Source organism: Pocillopora damicornis, chromosome 9 (assembly GCF_964200805.1).
Source record: "Pocillopora damicornis chromosome 9, jaPocDami1.2, whole genome shotgun sequence".
In the NCBI taxonomy this organism is placed as follows: Eukaryota; Metazoa; Cnidaria; class Anthozoa; order Scleractinia; family Pocilloporidae; genus Pocillopora; species Pocillopora damicornis.
Window position 1 is genome coordinate 5597170 of NC_142678.1, and position 15052 is coordinate 5612221.

Here is a 15052-nt window from a genome sequence, read left to right on the forward strand (position 1 = left end):
GATGCTCCAATTTTTCTTTGTCTCATGTAAACATCTTTTTCTAGTTCTTTACCAAGCTCAAAACTTACCATCTCCCTTATTCTGTTTACTCTTATTATTATTGTTGTCATAATTATTGAAATCAATATTATTGTTAAAAGGGGTAAGCTTCTAAGGAAACAATGGTCCTGTATCAGTGGGGGAGTGTAGCAAGATACCGGTAATTTTTTTTTATCAACTGAGTTGTTGATGTAAATTGCCCATTGTAAAGGGTTTCAAAGCTGAAATTTTTGGCAGTAGCCCCTCATCTGAGCAAAAGTATTATTTTTACTTTTATAAATAACTACTTTTGTTAAAATGTTTGTCAGTCATTGATTGAAAATCAATATTTATTTTTTTCCTATGCAGGCCTTTTAGGGGATAAGACTTTCCCACTCTGTAAAAAAGGTGTGTATGTGGTCAACTGTGCTCGTGGTGGTATCATTGATGAGGCTTCTCTGCTGAAGAATTTGGAATCAGGGCAGTGTGGTGGAGCAGGTCTGGATGTGTTTGAAACTGAACCTCCCACTGGTGAGTCTAGAACTGAGAATTTTCTTTCTTTCGATTGTTTGTCCGTTTTATGGATTTTTTTTCTTTTTGATCACTATAAATGGGTTAGATCTGACTTGATGTCAAGTTTATGTCAGAGTAATTGTTAGATTATCAAGCTTCATCATCTGGAATTTTTTGTATGAGGAGGGGGTTCTCTTGGGTTCACAGCCACCGTAACCCTTTACTTGTATCATCAGTATACATATTCTCCATACTGTTCTCTATACATTTTCTATGGTACTGGCAAGGAGAATTTGTTTAACAATCAAGAGTTTTTTAAGCTGGTGATCATTTCCTTTATTCTCATGACCTCAGTGTTTGTTTTAGGGGTGATACTGCAGATAGGGGAAAATAGGAAAATAGTTAATTATCACTCGTAAGGGTTAAAGGGTCAAAGGATTTGTACAAGTTACAGAAAATTGAACATTGATTTTGGTTCTTGTTTTTGTGACCTCCAGTTTTCTATTAACAAAAAAAAAAGTGATAATTCTGATATTGGTTTAGGTCACTTAAAATATGGTCACAATGTTCAACAGGTGGGTAATTTGAACAGAAATATCATGTATTTTTTTTCAGTCATTTTCCAGGCTCAAGAGAGTTGTGGAAAATGAGTAACTATTGTTTATTTGAGGGAAAGAATAAATAAACATGTCTTGAATTTAGTGAACCTTTCCTCATTAATTTTAAAAATAAACCAACTTCTCAACATTGATCATGGAAGATATCAAAAAGTTCCAGGAAAAGGTCAGCAAAAATGAACCCTCTACACCCCAGGAATGACAAGCATCTAATTTCTTCTTACAATATCACTCCTGAATCACACATTAAGGTTATGAGAATAAAGGAAATGATCACCAACTAAAGGAACTCTTAATTTTTAACCCTTTAACTCCCAAGATCTAATTGTCAATTCTCCCCTCTACCTGCTACACATTCCCTTGTTAATTGATTACAAGAATTAGGTGTTCAATCAAGGTAATAAATTGTACCTAATGAGTTTGAAACTTCTCATTACCTGTTTGCTGTATAATGTATGGATGCTATAGGGAGAAGTTACATGGTAATCACTTCAGGGAGCTAAAGGGTTAAACAAGTTCTCATCAAAATGTTAGAAAATGTATAGAGAACAGTATGGAGAATATGCATACTGATGTTGGGGTGTAAAGGGTTAGGGAATGTTTTGAGTTTCAAAGAGTAAAAGTTTTGTGTTAAATTTTTGTCGGTAGGAGTATCTGCCCAGCTGGCCCAACACCCTAAAGTCATAGCTTGTCCTCACCTTGGGGCCAGCACAGTGGAGGCACAAACTAGAGTTGCCAAGGAGATTGCTGAGCAGTTTGTTGATGCTGTACAAGGGAAGTCCCTCTTTGGTGTGGTGAGTTAATATTTCATTTTTGAGATAAATTGTAGCAAAATATTTAATTTAGTCATAATAGGGTAGCAGATGGCTAGCAGGCAGATATCAAAGCCTGTAATGTGCTGGTGGCTACCCTGCAGGCTACAAATGTCATTGTACTCTACAGATATATAATTCTCTTGTAATTGGGTGACTTTGTGGAGCATTAAAAATAAATTTTAATCTACCTTGAAGTACAAGGGTTCAGTTATCCTTAGAAAAGGGAAAGTCCTTCAGGACACAACCTGCCTGCTCTTCTACACTACCCATTTGTATAATGAATTAATTAAAACCTCTGATCCATGAACTGACCATTATTTGTGGGCAGTTTTTGCATGTCAGGGGCAGATCTAGGGGAGGGGTGTGGGCAGTGCAAACCCCCCTTCCCCCCTGAGGTGAGAAATTAGAAAACTGTATGTCACATACAGTTTTCTGAAATAGCCAGTATCCTACCAAATAAAACCATAAAAGAACTGTGGTTTAGGTGTTTAGAAGTAAAATATGAGATTAAGTTGAAGGATTTATATGTTCATCAAAACAACATGTTTACAGCAATCCATTATCACTGTGTAGTATGCTTCACAGTTATACCTATGTTTTAGAAATCATGGTGTTTTAGAGATCATGGTGCACCCTCCCTTAATCCTTGAAAAAAAAAATCCTTGATCTGCCCCACCATGTCATGTGGTGGGTTCTCATGCAGCCATTGAGAAGTAAAGAGAAAAAATACATTGAATAATTGAAAGAGGGATGGATGACATTGCTAAATGTTACTTACTGTGAAAACTCTGACTATGAAAGTGATCTTTGCAGTAATGAATACTACTTAAACTGTAGTGAAATTAAGGCCTGAAAAAAATTCAGGCCTGTACAGGATTTGAACCCATGACCTCTGCAATACTAGTGCAGTGCTCCACCAGCTGAGCTAACAAGCCAACTGGGAGCTGGTCATTATGTTGGTTCCAAATAAATGTGTGAAGTGATGAATAAGACTTTGAATGTATGGAAATCACGTAATGTGAACTATAGATAAAAATGAAAACTTTCTTGGACTGAGAGCAGAATTTTCTTTATAACATAAAAAAAGCCTTCAAAGAACCAGGGGTATTATTTTGTCACAGGTCAATGCCACATTCTTAGCAGATGCTCTCAAGCCTCAGGCCCAGCCTTGGTTAAGCTTGGGTGAAAAACTGGGTAAGGTGGTGGCATGCCTCTCTCAGGGAAAAGTTGCCAAGGCAACAGTAACAACTTATGGTGCTGATATGAAACCTGCTGGACGGTACATCACAGCTGCTGTGTCATCAGGAATTATGGGAAGTGAAGCTAATTTAGTGAATTCTTCTGTAATGGCCAAGGAGAAGGGATGTCAGGTGAGTCAAGTTAACTTCAAACCTTTCACTCCTGGGCTCTCAATAGTAATTCTCCTTACTGTCTGCCATACAATTCTTATAAATGATTTTGGAGAATTTGGTATTGGATCAACTAACAATCTCCTGATTGATATTTTTCTTTATTCTTGTCCCTTGTCTGCTTGATATTGTATTGATATTGTAAGGAGAAATTCTGTCTTGGTTTCTTATGGGAGTCAAAAGAGTCAAACAGTTAACATGGACATAAAGGCTCCCTCTTGTTTGAATTGGACAAAGTAGTAATCATGATAAAAAGCATGTGTTACCGCCAATGGTGACCAGGCATGGAAAAACAAAACTTTTCATCCAAACTCCTTTATGAAGGCGTTAAAACAAATTAGGCTGAATACTTACAGTATTTAAGGCAACATTAAGTTCAAAATCAAGAAAAAAAACTGAACAACGTCAAAACTCATGGGCCTCATTGCACCATTCCAGAATGCCAGCACAGTTTTGGCTCAAAAACTTAGATATCCCATATGGTAACCCATGTGACGGCCATGCATCAATGAGTGGCAACAGTATGCCTAGATTATGCCCTCTCTTTGCCAAAACAAGCAGGTACAAATCTGAGTGGAAGGGGGACATATGTCTCGTACTATATATGATAACAACCAGTGTGTCATTTATTTATAATCCTGAAACCATAAATTGGGTCTTTTCTCGTATAAATACTATTGCATCGAGTCGAATTTCTGTTTCCAGAATATATTAATGAATGGTCATTGGAGACTGAAATGTCAAAGGTTTTTTTTTGGTTTGGGAGATGGATATTTACTGATCTTTCACAGTATGTTTCAATGCCATATTTGAGCAACTTCAAGAGTCATTTTGCTGCACCTTTTTTTTTTTTATTAGCAATCAGGTAAAATTGATTGCATTCTTCTCTTAGGATGTTGTGGTTCCTCATTTCAGGTATCGTCCACCCATGTGGATACAGTAGGTCTCCCATATCCTGCTGCAGTGTCCATCACATTCAACTGTGACAGCAAAGATACTACTTTAACTGGAACAGTGGTGGGTCTTGATGTACCAGTGCTTGTTAAGTTTGACAGCCTGGTGTTCTCTGGTGCAGTGCCACTCTCTGGAAATTTGTCCTTTGTTAAGGGAAGTCCTGGGAAGGTTTTGGCTGACCTTGTGCCAAAATTTGGAGAGAATGGTTCTATCAACTACGTCCATGTGGCAGGAGGGGGTGCAGAGAGTGTTGTTGTTGTCAGTACTTCCTCACAAATCTCAGCTGGTTACCCCTGCATTGCTCTGTGAACTGAGTGTTTGGTCTCTAGTGAATAACCTCTCATAGTGTTTGTCAAGTCAAATTAGATTCAACAATAATTCATATAGTTTTGCAACCAAACTGCAAATGTAGTTGCTTGGTTGTGTAAGATCTAGTTCAGACTTGCATCTGCTCTTGTCGGCAATTCAGAACATGAAAAGTGAGACATGTAATCAGTTTAAGAAAAACAATTTCAGTATGTAATGGCTCTGCCACTTTTTTAGCTGGGAGGGGATTTTGACTTTAGAAGGACTTTGATTCAAATACTGAACTGAGCTCACCACATGCCAAACTAAATGCATAAGTTATGATAAATGTTTGGTGAAACTGTTGGTAATCTATGATTGCCTGAATCAACAGGCATTCCTATGGGTCAGTTCAGAGTAGAGTGGAGTGGAGCTCATGAAAACTTTAGTGACTGGAATGGGCCTAAGTTACGGCGTTGTCAATGATTAGAAATGAAAAAAAACTGTGACATCAGGAGGACAAAATGTGACTTAATTTCCTACTAGTTTAGTTTTAATGGTAGACAGTAACAGAACAATAAAAAAGGAGCTTGCCTTGAGCTTAAAAGCTCAATAACCTGTAATTTGCAGTTTATGCATGTTGTGAACTCGAATGTGTCTTGTACGTTGAGAAAGCATCAGAGAATTGTGAGAGAACTGTGAAGTGACTTAATTGCAACATCACAAAAGAGTATAGAAATGTGAGGATTGGCGAGGCAGCCTTGGATCGCATTTAGAGAGATGGTTTACAAAGGAAAGTTGAGAATATTTATTATTTAACCATAATTTTTTTTCTGGATGTAGGATGGTTCCTCCGTGTTTTTTGTTTTGACACTGCAAGTTCCTTTCGTTTATAGTTTTACTAAGCTATGTGCTGTATCCAAACATAGGTTTCCATTAAATGATTAGAATGATGAACTGTTGTTTCTGGCAGGTATTGTAAAGTCTGATCTGCGCTCACAAGGCGAAAACAAACATCAAATGTCACAGAGGACTGTGGATATATGTACGCTTAGGAGTGACATACCCACTGAGAAATACTGAGCAATGATGCTAGAAGCGCTAGGTTGTTCAGGTGTGAATAGAACAATAAATGAAGCGTATAATTAACATGCCTACACAGGGTGGGTAGGGACGTGATCCAAAGCCCTACAACGCCTTTGACTTCCCGTGTGTTCCTGCGCCTTTCCTGAGATCAATTTCCTTGACCTGTTAAGCAGCATCAGAAGTCTGCTGTTTTGCATTCTTTCAAAATATTTAAACGGATCTCGACAAAAAGCCAAGTACTGCACAGACACGGTCCCAAATAATCAGTTAAAGTTAGAAGATTCGGCGACTCGAACGTGCCGAAACTGGATTAAAACTTCGCGCAGTCGAGGGGGGGGAAGGCTTTTAAGAAGATCTACTTTCTGTATGAGCTTGTTGTGAGAGCTTTTACAGTAAGTCTACGCACAACTAAGTAATTTACGTCAAAGTAACCCTATCTCCTCGGCATGAAGTGACGAGTGACTTCGCTCCTTGTGGAAAGAAGAGAGACTGAGACCCCCTGCCTCGGATGGATACTGGTCCCTTAGAGAACACCCCCAGCGCCCCCTCAAGTTTTCTTTACAGTTTGTCGGTATCCATCTTCACTACTGGGTGGAGAGAAGTACTCGTGGGAGAAGGGCCTTGTACCAAGAATACAACACAATAACCCCTGCCAGAACACACCCCAAACTCGTTCCCAGGGTCCACTCTCTTTCTCCCCTCCAGGAAGTACTGTATCTTCTTGAGAGAGGGAGAGAGAGGACCCTTTGAACTAGTTTTACTTCCGGCACTGTCAAGAGGGCTTCAAATCAGAAGTAGACAACTTCCAATATAAAAAAAGAGAACTTCATGATTGTTCGAGTTTTTTAAATCAAATTTAATGTTATGCAGAACTTTTTGTCTACTCTCAGTTGTTTCATCTTTTGTGTCATTCTCAGCAGTTTACTAAAAAAAAATCTATATTCCAATAGCCTACACTTGCATTCAGATTTTATCCTTTCTGAGACACCTGCGATCATACTCCACGAGCTGTAAAAAGTTAAACAGAATTGAAGAAGTTATTTGTGACTAGGGAACTTTGGCATAGCCTGATCCATTACAACAAGGACAAAACTTTGCGAATATCATTCCCAGTGCAACCTGTAAGAGAAAAATAAGAAAAGCGCTCTTCAAACTAAATTACGAGAGGATAGCAGTAAACAGATTCTGTTTTACGGAGCCACCCTCACAGGATGCATGCTCTCTCCAGACTCCTAGGGCCGCGGTTACGTCTCGATATTTCGAGCCCCCTCATTACTCGTTTTTACGCTTCGCAAATCCACGAGTTGAAATGAAAACATTTTTTCAGGAATTTTGCTGAAGGCTCGATATGTGTAACGTCTTTAACGTCGCGAGAGCTCTCTTCAGCTTAACACGTAAATAGCGTGGGTAATTTGCTTTCGGTATTACTGTTTTCAGGGAACCAAACATTTTGCTGTTGTTTTGTAAAGGAAGGCTAGAAAATGCGCAAAGTTTCAAAATGTATATGCAAGGCTAATAACAACGTTCTACGCAATAAATCCTATGTTTCACCTCTCCTTCGTTGCCGTCACTTCGCGCCTAAATTTCCTTGATGAGTGCGGTGGTGACGCGAATACTAGAAATCTAGTTCTCTCTCAAAACCCTCACGAAAGAAAGAGCCAGTCACTCAGGGTAAAGCTGCTATTCGCCTCACCTTCATCGAGGTACACATAGACGGCTTTGGAACTCCATCGGGAAGTTTGTTACGTAAATGGACAACAAAAATAAGGAAGGCGATGATCACAACACCCAGAATAGTAATGACACTAAAAAAAAAAGAAAAAACTCAGATTAACAAAGAGATAGAGCACTCAAAAATTACCATACTGATGATCAATCTCTCTTTAACTTCTCTTTTGGGGCAGTGAAGTTTGATACGTTAAACTGAATAATTTGGTCTACAGATTTGAGGCAACTAGAATAGCAGCCTTTACGTTCGAGAAAGCGTCAGATACTGGTAAACGTTATTCAACACGCTTCTTATACACCCCTACTCGAAGCTTCCAAAAGCAGCCCCCCCATACACACACATACACACACTCCGCAGGGAGCAAAAAACCCAATTTTCCGCTGGGTAAACCATACAATTGTAGCTCTACTCTATATTTCTAATATAATAAACCGTTGAAACCGTTGATGTTTGCGATCGCGATCATGCCGCAAAATAAAAACTTCTTAGCGTACCATGAGAGGACCTTCAGCGCAGTTATTTCCTTTGTTTACTCAGCAATTCCAGCCTCGCACGAAAAGCTTCGCTATCCCATCGTGCTATCTTCGGAAAAGATAGCTTGTAGATTATTGTCCCGGATAGGATGACACATGCGATCGTATGCATCAATAGTCAATCAACAAGATCGAGTCACGCTGCATTTGCGCGACTATCCGATTGAAAGACAGTCAAGTTTGACTCCTACGATTCCTCGCTTGCGAGTTCAAAATCCTTTTTAGAGTAATTAATATTCAGAACACCTGTATAACTCGTACATAAATAATCGTACAAGTACCTTCAACTATGTCCTCAATTTTATTTACCTCATGGTAGCGACTGCAGTTAAGCCAAAGCCAGTTGAGCTTGAGCCAGAAGGGCAGGCGTATTTTGAATACAAAACAGTCTCCTGAAAAAGACAATTTATCAGTCGAACACTAAGTAGAGCAAGGCAAAGAATGAAAGAGTGGAGCCTGGAACGATAAGAGGAGAGGAACGAGCATAAGGTAGTATAATTTAAATCACATAAAACAAACAAACAAACTGTAACAGTCAGTGCAATCTTTTCAATTGAGTGTCGAAAGTAATCCATAATTACTTTGGTTTTGCTTTACTACGCTGTGATTTTCCAAAAATCGAGCACCACTTTCTCAACCAATCAGATTCAAAACTAACACCAGTCACGACTTGGTCACGCGTGATTTTTCTGTTTTCTATGAGCTCTCATTGGCTCCTGGTGATATTTCCCTTTTTTCTGATTGGCTCCTGTATTACTTTGGCTTTAGTGTTATGACACTCAATGTTAATGCAATTAATAGCTTAAAATCACTGAGTTCTAGGAGCTTACGTAAGCATTTTTTGTGGTATAAGCAATCACTGGGTCGACTTTGCCTTCCTCTTTTGGATCGCATTTAAGAACCACAGAAAACACTGAAGTCCTGAAAAAACAAAACAAAACAAAACAAAACAAGCTCTAGTTGACGATTAGACAATACTTTATCAATTAGTTGTTATTTGCTGCTTGTTCCTGAATTCTAATCACAATAAATTTGCTCTGATCAATGATATAATCACTAAAAAGCCAGTTTTACCTCAAGCGTAAATTAATATCGCTATTTTATTAAGGATTTTTAAAAGTTTCGACGACCACCGAAAATGGCTGAAAATGTTTTCATTCATTGATTCCGAGTTGGTGCCTAGGCCCACACATGTAAATGAAATTTCCAGGTATTTTTTTTGGAGCATTAACTTTGACTTTTTCGAACGATCGAAAGAGTGAGGGGTGAGAGACTGCGTCTGGGTTTTTTAGTTGCCATAAAGCAGAATTCCCCCACACACCCTCACTGATATATTGTCTTGATAGCTCAGTTGAAGCTGCCCTGTCAACATGCGGGCACCCTCGGGACACCCTCGGAGCGCGTTTGGGGTGCCCTCGGGAAATAGAAAACGCATTCGTTACCCCTGACTACTCATGGAAATGATAAAATACTTAATTCTCTCATGAAGTTAAAAAAATGTGGGCTTTCCAACCAATTAATTGAGGTCAAAGGTCACAGTTTTGGTTTTCACCGTCTTTTCCGACTCTCTGTTTCTTGATTTCCCCTATCTATATATATATATATATATGAAGATCTTTTTGACTACGAGAGCCGCAGATTGACTGTAGTCACATGCATTGACAAGATACTTTCATTCAAGGTTGCTTCATTTACCATAGATCCTTCGTAGGAAATCTTATACATACTTATTGAAAGCTGTCCCTTTGTATGTCAAAAAATTTTCCCCGTCTTCTCTGTGGAAAAATTCAGCTGTGTCTTGTTTTGCAACGCTGTAAAACTCTGAAGTATTTATTCCTTTTTGTTCCATACAAGCCTATTGGAAGGTAAAAATGAAGGCAACAGTTACTCTGGTGTGCGCAACGCATATAAATGAATTACCTTAAGCGTGTAGGGCTGAAACAGTTACAAGAGATCTACTTGTTTACGTTGTATTACACAATTACACTTAGTCAGAAACAAATTTCTAGGCTCCAAAGAGGTCCTGGGATTGTTTTGGGTCATTTCAAGACAGTCAAGGTCACGTCATTTCTCGGTTGCTACTTTGTGTTTGGTGTTTGAATTCTCTCGTCTTACTTAAAGTGAATGGAAGAACAAAATGATATGGAAGTTTTTCACCTCACAACGGATTTGAACCTAAATTAACAGGATCTTAGGGGAGTTTGCGTTTCAGTTTCAGTGCTATTGACTGTAATTACGACATGAGATGTTTTTTTTCTTCATTTTTCGGTACTAACATCAGTTCAGGTATGATCAATGATTACTATATGCGTGACATGTCGCCCTAAGCCGTAGCTGGACGAAGTGTTCAGTGACGAAAATTGGGCAAAACAGCTGAGCCAGACTCAACCTAGTCTCGTACCCATACTTTATTGGTCAAGCGGTTACGGTTAAACGGTAGGATCTGGGTATGGGATTAATACTGAACATTATACTTACAGCAACACCTTTACAAGCAGATCCATTCAGTGAATATGAGTCGCATGGGTTCCAACTAAAGCTTGAGTTTGTGTAATTTGAAGGAATATTGAAAAATCTGGGGAAAAAATGACATTAAGATCTAAAAGAAGATAAGTAGCTAGGCCCTTATAGATTGTTCTAGTAAAAAAAGTATAGCATTGCCCAATTTATTTCCAAATTATGCTCGTTTCTGAAAATTATGCTTTTTTTTTGGAGGGTATCCTTCTCAATAAGAAACTTAAAACAATCCATAATTACATGTGTACTGTTAATCACGTATGACTTCGATTTTATTTTTAGTTACGCACTTGCTCTGATGCGTGATGAAACACGACCACAAATTTAAATATGTTCTGACCAAGAGATAATAAACTCTTTTTCTGCTATTGATCTTGATATTTTGTTGCTTATCAAAGCGGGAACTGGGGCCGACGCAATATTTTACTTTCGGCGTGCCCAGTCCTCTGGATGACGAACGACGCGGTAGTACGGTAACCCTCTCTTTTCCAAGACATTGCAAAATTGAAAATAGACTGAATCATGGACGGGACTTAAAAATGATGAATCTACGAGAACAAACAAGTCATGACTCTGAAAAAACTGAAAATATGCTGATTAGGCGAGCAGTTCGGCGTTCAAAAAACAAATTTGCAGAAATTGCACTCGTTTTTCCATATAATGCCAAAACTTTTTCTAGCATAATGGGAATTGGGGCCACTCAACCAGAACTTTGCAGGGGCAATACTGCAATACCTACCTGCTAGTGTTTGTCTCTTTTCGCAAACCGTCATATTTTGACATAGATCACACATGCAAACCTCCGTTCATCACCTTGTATTATTCTATTGAATTAATAAGCCTTTCGACCTAGTCAAACAATTGGGTGGTCCTTGTTACTTTTTTCTCTTTATCTAAGTCCAAAAAAAGCCCAAAAGGGCTAAGAATACTCTCGAGCGATTCATCCTAACGAGGTCCATGGCAAGAAGTACTTTTAAATCTGGAAATAGAAGAGATCGGTGGACACCGTCTAACTTTTAGCCAATAATTTCCAAATTTTCTTTTTCGGTTCAAAAAATACTTGTTTTTAGTAGGTGCATGTCAACGATTTATCGAGCGGCCTTTGTACGCGAGCATACTCGTGTCAATGCGCACCTACATACTGTAGTATAATATGTCTATACCTTGGCTTGCCTTCTTTCCCTGCTAGTTTTCTAAGATCAATTTCTCCCTCATCCATTGAGCAGCGACAAGAGGTTATTTTCTTGAGTTTCTTTTCATGGCCAGAAACAGAGCCTGACAGAAAACAAATCGCCAGACCAAGGAAGACCAAATGAATCCGCTCAAAAGCCATTGCAGCCGACTTTCAATTATGCACGAAGCGTGAAGACTGAAGGAGAACGCGCACAGCTCATCTCAAGAGAAGATAATTTTTGTCATGAACCTGTCACGGGATATCGAAAATTAGCCACCCTGTTTCCATAATCGCTCTACAAATTTAACACCTTCCAAGGGCATTTACGCCGACACGAGACTTTCACGAAAATTTACTTGTACTGCGTTCTGAAATCAAACAGCCCGCGTTGTGTGAATCATGCGATAAGTGCTCATGTTCTCTTCGTTAGTTCATGGTCATGGTCACGCGACCGAGGTCACAAATTTTGGTCATTTGTGCGACATGCAAATTCATTTCAAGTTGAAGAAAATATCATTGTACCAGTTTAATAAAAGATGGAAAGGTAAAAAACAACCCGAGGAAGGAAAAAGAAAGCCAAGGGGTTGGAATTAATTTTTCCATAAGCGGCCTCTGATAGTGTCATAGGGGCGTCACAGAACTAGCTTTGCGACGAAATCGAAACACGAGAGCCTGCGAGCAGGCTTAATAGACGGTGGTTAACGGTCTTAAAGGCGGCGATGGACCGCCCGTATTTGGCCATGGCTTTCACGAGAATCTCTGAGTAAAGATGGAAAAGATTGAACCTAATTGCCATTTACTGACTCAATTGAATCGTAAAGAATGTGTTGAGTTATCCATTATCAAAATCTTCTATTCTTATCTGTGACGGTTCAACCATGCTAAAAGCGCGTGACTGTTGTCCGATGACCGGCCTGTGCACTCTAAACTTCGTAAATCCAAAGACCTGGAATTAAATCTTCTAATCAAAACTATACATTTCTTTGGTCGTTGTTCATGAGAATTTGGTGTTAAATCAGAAGACATCACGTTGTTGGTAATCATGTTTACTTTCTCATTACCTGTCTACTCGAAGCTTTGATAAAAGTTAGAAGGAGTATTTACATTCTGATTATTCCCAGGAGTCAACGGGTTAAAACAGAAATAGGTGTGATGGCTAAATATCCACTGTATCATCATATTTATGACGTGACTTGTTGATGGAACACCATAATGATTTTCTCGCGCTTGATTTGAATTGCGCTGAGTTAAGATTTGGTTCTAAAAGTGGTTTACCGCACACTTATGAAGTTCCCTTTCCTATCTTTGGGAAATTTCTTAGGAATTACTTAGACCGCCAAAATAGAATTCTTTTTCCAACAGACAAACGACCTGTTTGTAAATTCATCTCGTGATGGGGTCACTGTGACGCAAGAAACTTAGAACAATTTCTTGTAAATAAGGAACATATGAGATGCTTTGGATAGTCTAGGCCACATTAAACTGCGATATAAAGGATTTATTAATATGTGAAAATCAAGTATTCAAGTTCTCTCAGGTAGCTGAACTCAAACGGACAGTTTCACGGGAATCATGTGCCTTTCCCGCTAGTTCATAGACACGCGACATCAGTCACGTCACATTTTATAAAGTTTTTTATCTATCATATATCAAATATCAGGATAAGTTACACCTAAAGCCATGTTCTGCTTATGTTAAACACTCCTTCAATTTACTTGCCCCTTGGCTATGAAATACGTTTGATGATGATATCAGAAATGCCAGATGCATGACTTACTTTTACCATTTACACCCTAAAATCAGCATGCATATTCTCCATACTGTCCTCTTTACATTTCTTAAGGAGCTGACAAGGAGAATTTGTTTAACAATCAAAAGCTTCTTAAATTGTTGATCGTTTCCTTCATTCTCGTGACCTTATTGTGTGATTCACGACTGACATTGTGAGGAGAAATTGCATGCTGGTCACTTTTAGGAGTCAAAGGGTTTAAAATGTTGATGTAAAAAGTTGTCTAGACTTTTTCAATTAGTTAATTCGTAATCTATGGTTATTAATGTTACTATAACTATGGCTATTAATATTATTATCGGTACTATTATTATTCCTACCATCATTATTATTGTATTATTCGGTAAATATCTTGTACCCATCCAATTATTATTACTTCTTGTTGTTTTATACTCTTTCGGGTAAACTGGAGCTCTTCAATCTGAGGTAAAACAAGGTTTACCAACACAACTCTCGCGATGTTTTTAACTAAAGACCCATTTCAATCTCCACGGTAAAAAACTGCGCATCTCAAAGATCTGATCAGGCGTTTTTAATTCAGTTCTCGATTACATGACATAGAAAACCATTAATACTAATTATTACACACATTTTATACGTCAATCGTCGATCCGGGAATGGACGAATACTGCAGCCTACAGATAAAAAAATGAAGCATTAGTGATTTGTCTTCTGCGTCGAGTATTGGTAATAGAAGCATTGCGTGACAGGCTCTAAAGAGCAAAATGTGTAAAAATGGACTGGGAATCGACTCTCCCTTCTTCTGTTCTTCTGTTTCTTTATACTATGATAATTATTTTTCTCTGTTTGGTAAATAAGATGATGAGCGTGGCTAACTAGCTAAATAGCTGTTTTATAGACAGACATGAATTAACTGGTAAACAATAATAAATACAGCAATTCCCACTGTGACGATGAAGGTGATCGGAGAAATGGAATTGTTTAGATAACTTTAATCGATCTAGATCTTTCTCAGTGTTTTTTTCTACTGTGCGACTCAGAAAACCGTGAACACCTAATATGTCTGGAATTTTGTGTACTGACCAATAAATATCAGGCGGCTCTAAACGGAGAAACCACAGAAATGAACGGTTTGGTCATTACCCACGTGGTGCTAAAACGAGTCTTGTCTCTACTATAATAAATAACAACCATCTTCTATTCCTTTGGATGGCTATTTCACTTAAAACGATAACAAAACTCGTGAATTAAGAATTGGTTCATGCTTAGCGTGTGTATATCGAGTTATAAACGCAGAAGCGTAAGAGTTGCTTTCAGCTTTACGCTTCTCTCGTGCTCTCCAAGTTAGAGTTACCCGAGGCGTAGCCGAAAGCAACTCTTACGCTTATTTCGTGCTTTCCAAACTTCCCGCGTGCATTCATAACTCGATAGACGTACGTTAAGCATGAATCAATCACGGATTATGTTACCGTTTTCAAGTGAAACAGCCGTAACACAACCTACAAACTTTATTTAAGATGCAGCTAGCTAAAAATGCACAAGTAAGCATCAAGAGAAGGATGTTGAGAGGTTAATCTTTTGTAAAAACTCCCTAAAATAAAATGATGTAAAATAAATATGACATACCGTATTTATTCGACTGAACGTCGCGG

At 38.5% G+C, this 15052-nt stretch overlaps 2 protein-coding genes across 2 annotated transcripts in view; one reads left to right on the plus strand and one right to left on the minus strand.

Annotated features, from left to right (window-relative positions):
• The window catches only part of LOC113666994 (D-3-phosphoglycerate dehydrogenase), an 11033-nt gene extending 5465 nt beyond the window's left edge, over nt 1-5568 (plus strand). Inside the window, exons 7-10 of the mRNA XM_027182786.2 lie at nt 388-549; nt 1797-1942; nt 3085-3333; nt 4288-5568. Of these exons, the coding sequence (XP_027038587.2) occupies nt 388-549; nt 1797-1942; nt 3085-3333; nt 4288-4635 (905 nt within the window). The 3' untranslated portion in view covers nt 4636-5568. The remainder of the gene's footprint in view (nt 1-387; nt 550-1796; nt 1943-3084; nt 3334-4287) is intronic.
• Nucleotides 5569-6532: 964 nt separating this feature from the next.
• LOC113666999 (uncharacterized) lies at nt 6533-12078 on the minus strand. Its single transcript, XM_027182791.2, has 7 exons — nt 11640-12078; nt 10438-10534; nt 9687-9814; nt 8790-8880; nt 8269-8351; nt 7391-7502; nt 6533-6816 (listed from the first exon to the last, which is right to left on the minus strand). The coding sequence occupies exons 1-7, from the start codon at nt 11807-11809 to the stop codon at nt 6745-6747; spliced, it is 753 nt and encodes a 250-aa protein (XP_027038592.2). The 5' UTR covers nt 11810-12078; the 3' UTR covers nt 6533-6744.
• Between the last annotated feature and the right edge of the window lie 2974 nt (nt 12079-15052).

Excerpts from the sequence above, each read along its gene's own strand:
- LOC113666999 (XM_027182791.2), bottom strand. The coding sequence starts at position 11,809 with ATGGCTTTTGAGCGGATTCATTTGGTCTTCCTTGGTCTGGCGATTTGT. Across the intron at positions 8,881-9,686 it reads AAAGGGACAGCTTTCAATAA|GACTTCAGTGTTTTCTGTGG; the intron begins GTATGTATAAGA and ends TTGTTTTTTCAG. Across the intron at positions 7,503-8,268 it reads ACTGCAGTCGCTACCATGAG|TGTCATTACTATTCTGGGTG; the intron begins GTAAATAAAATT and ends TTTTTTTTTTAG.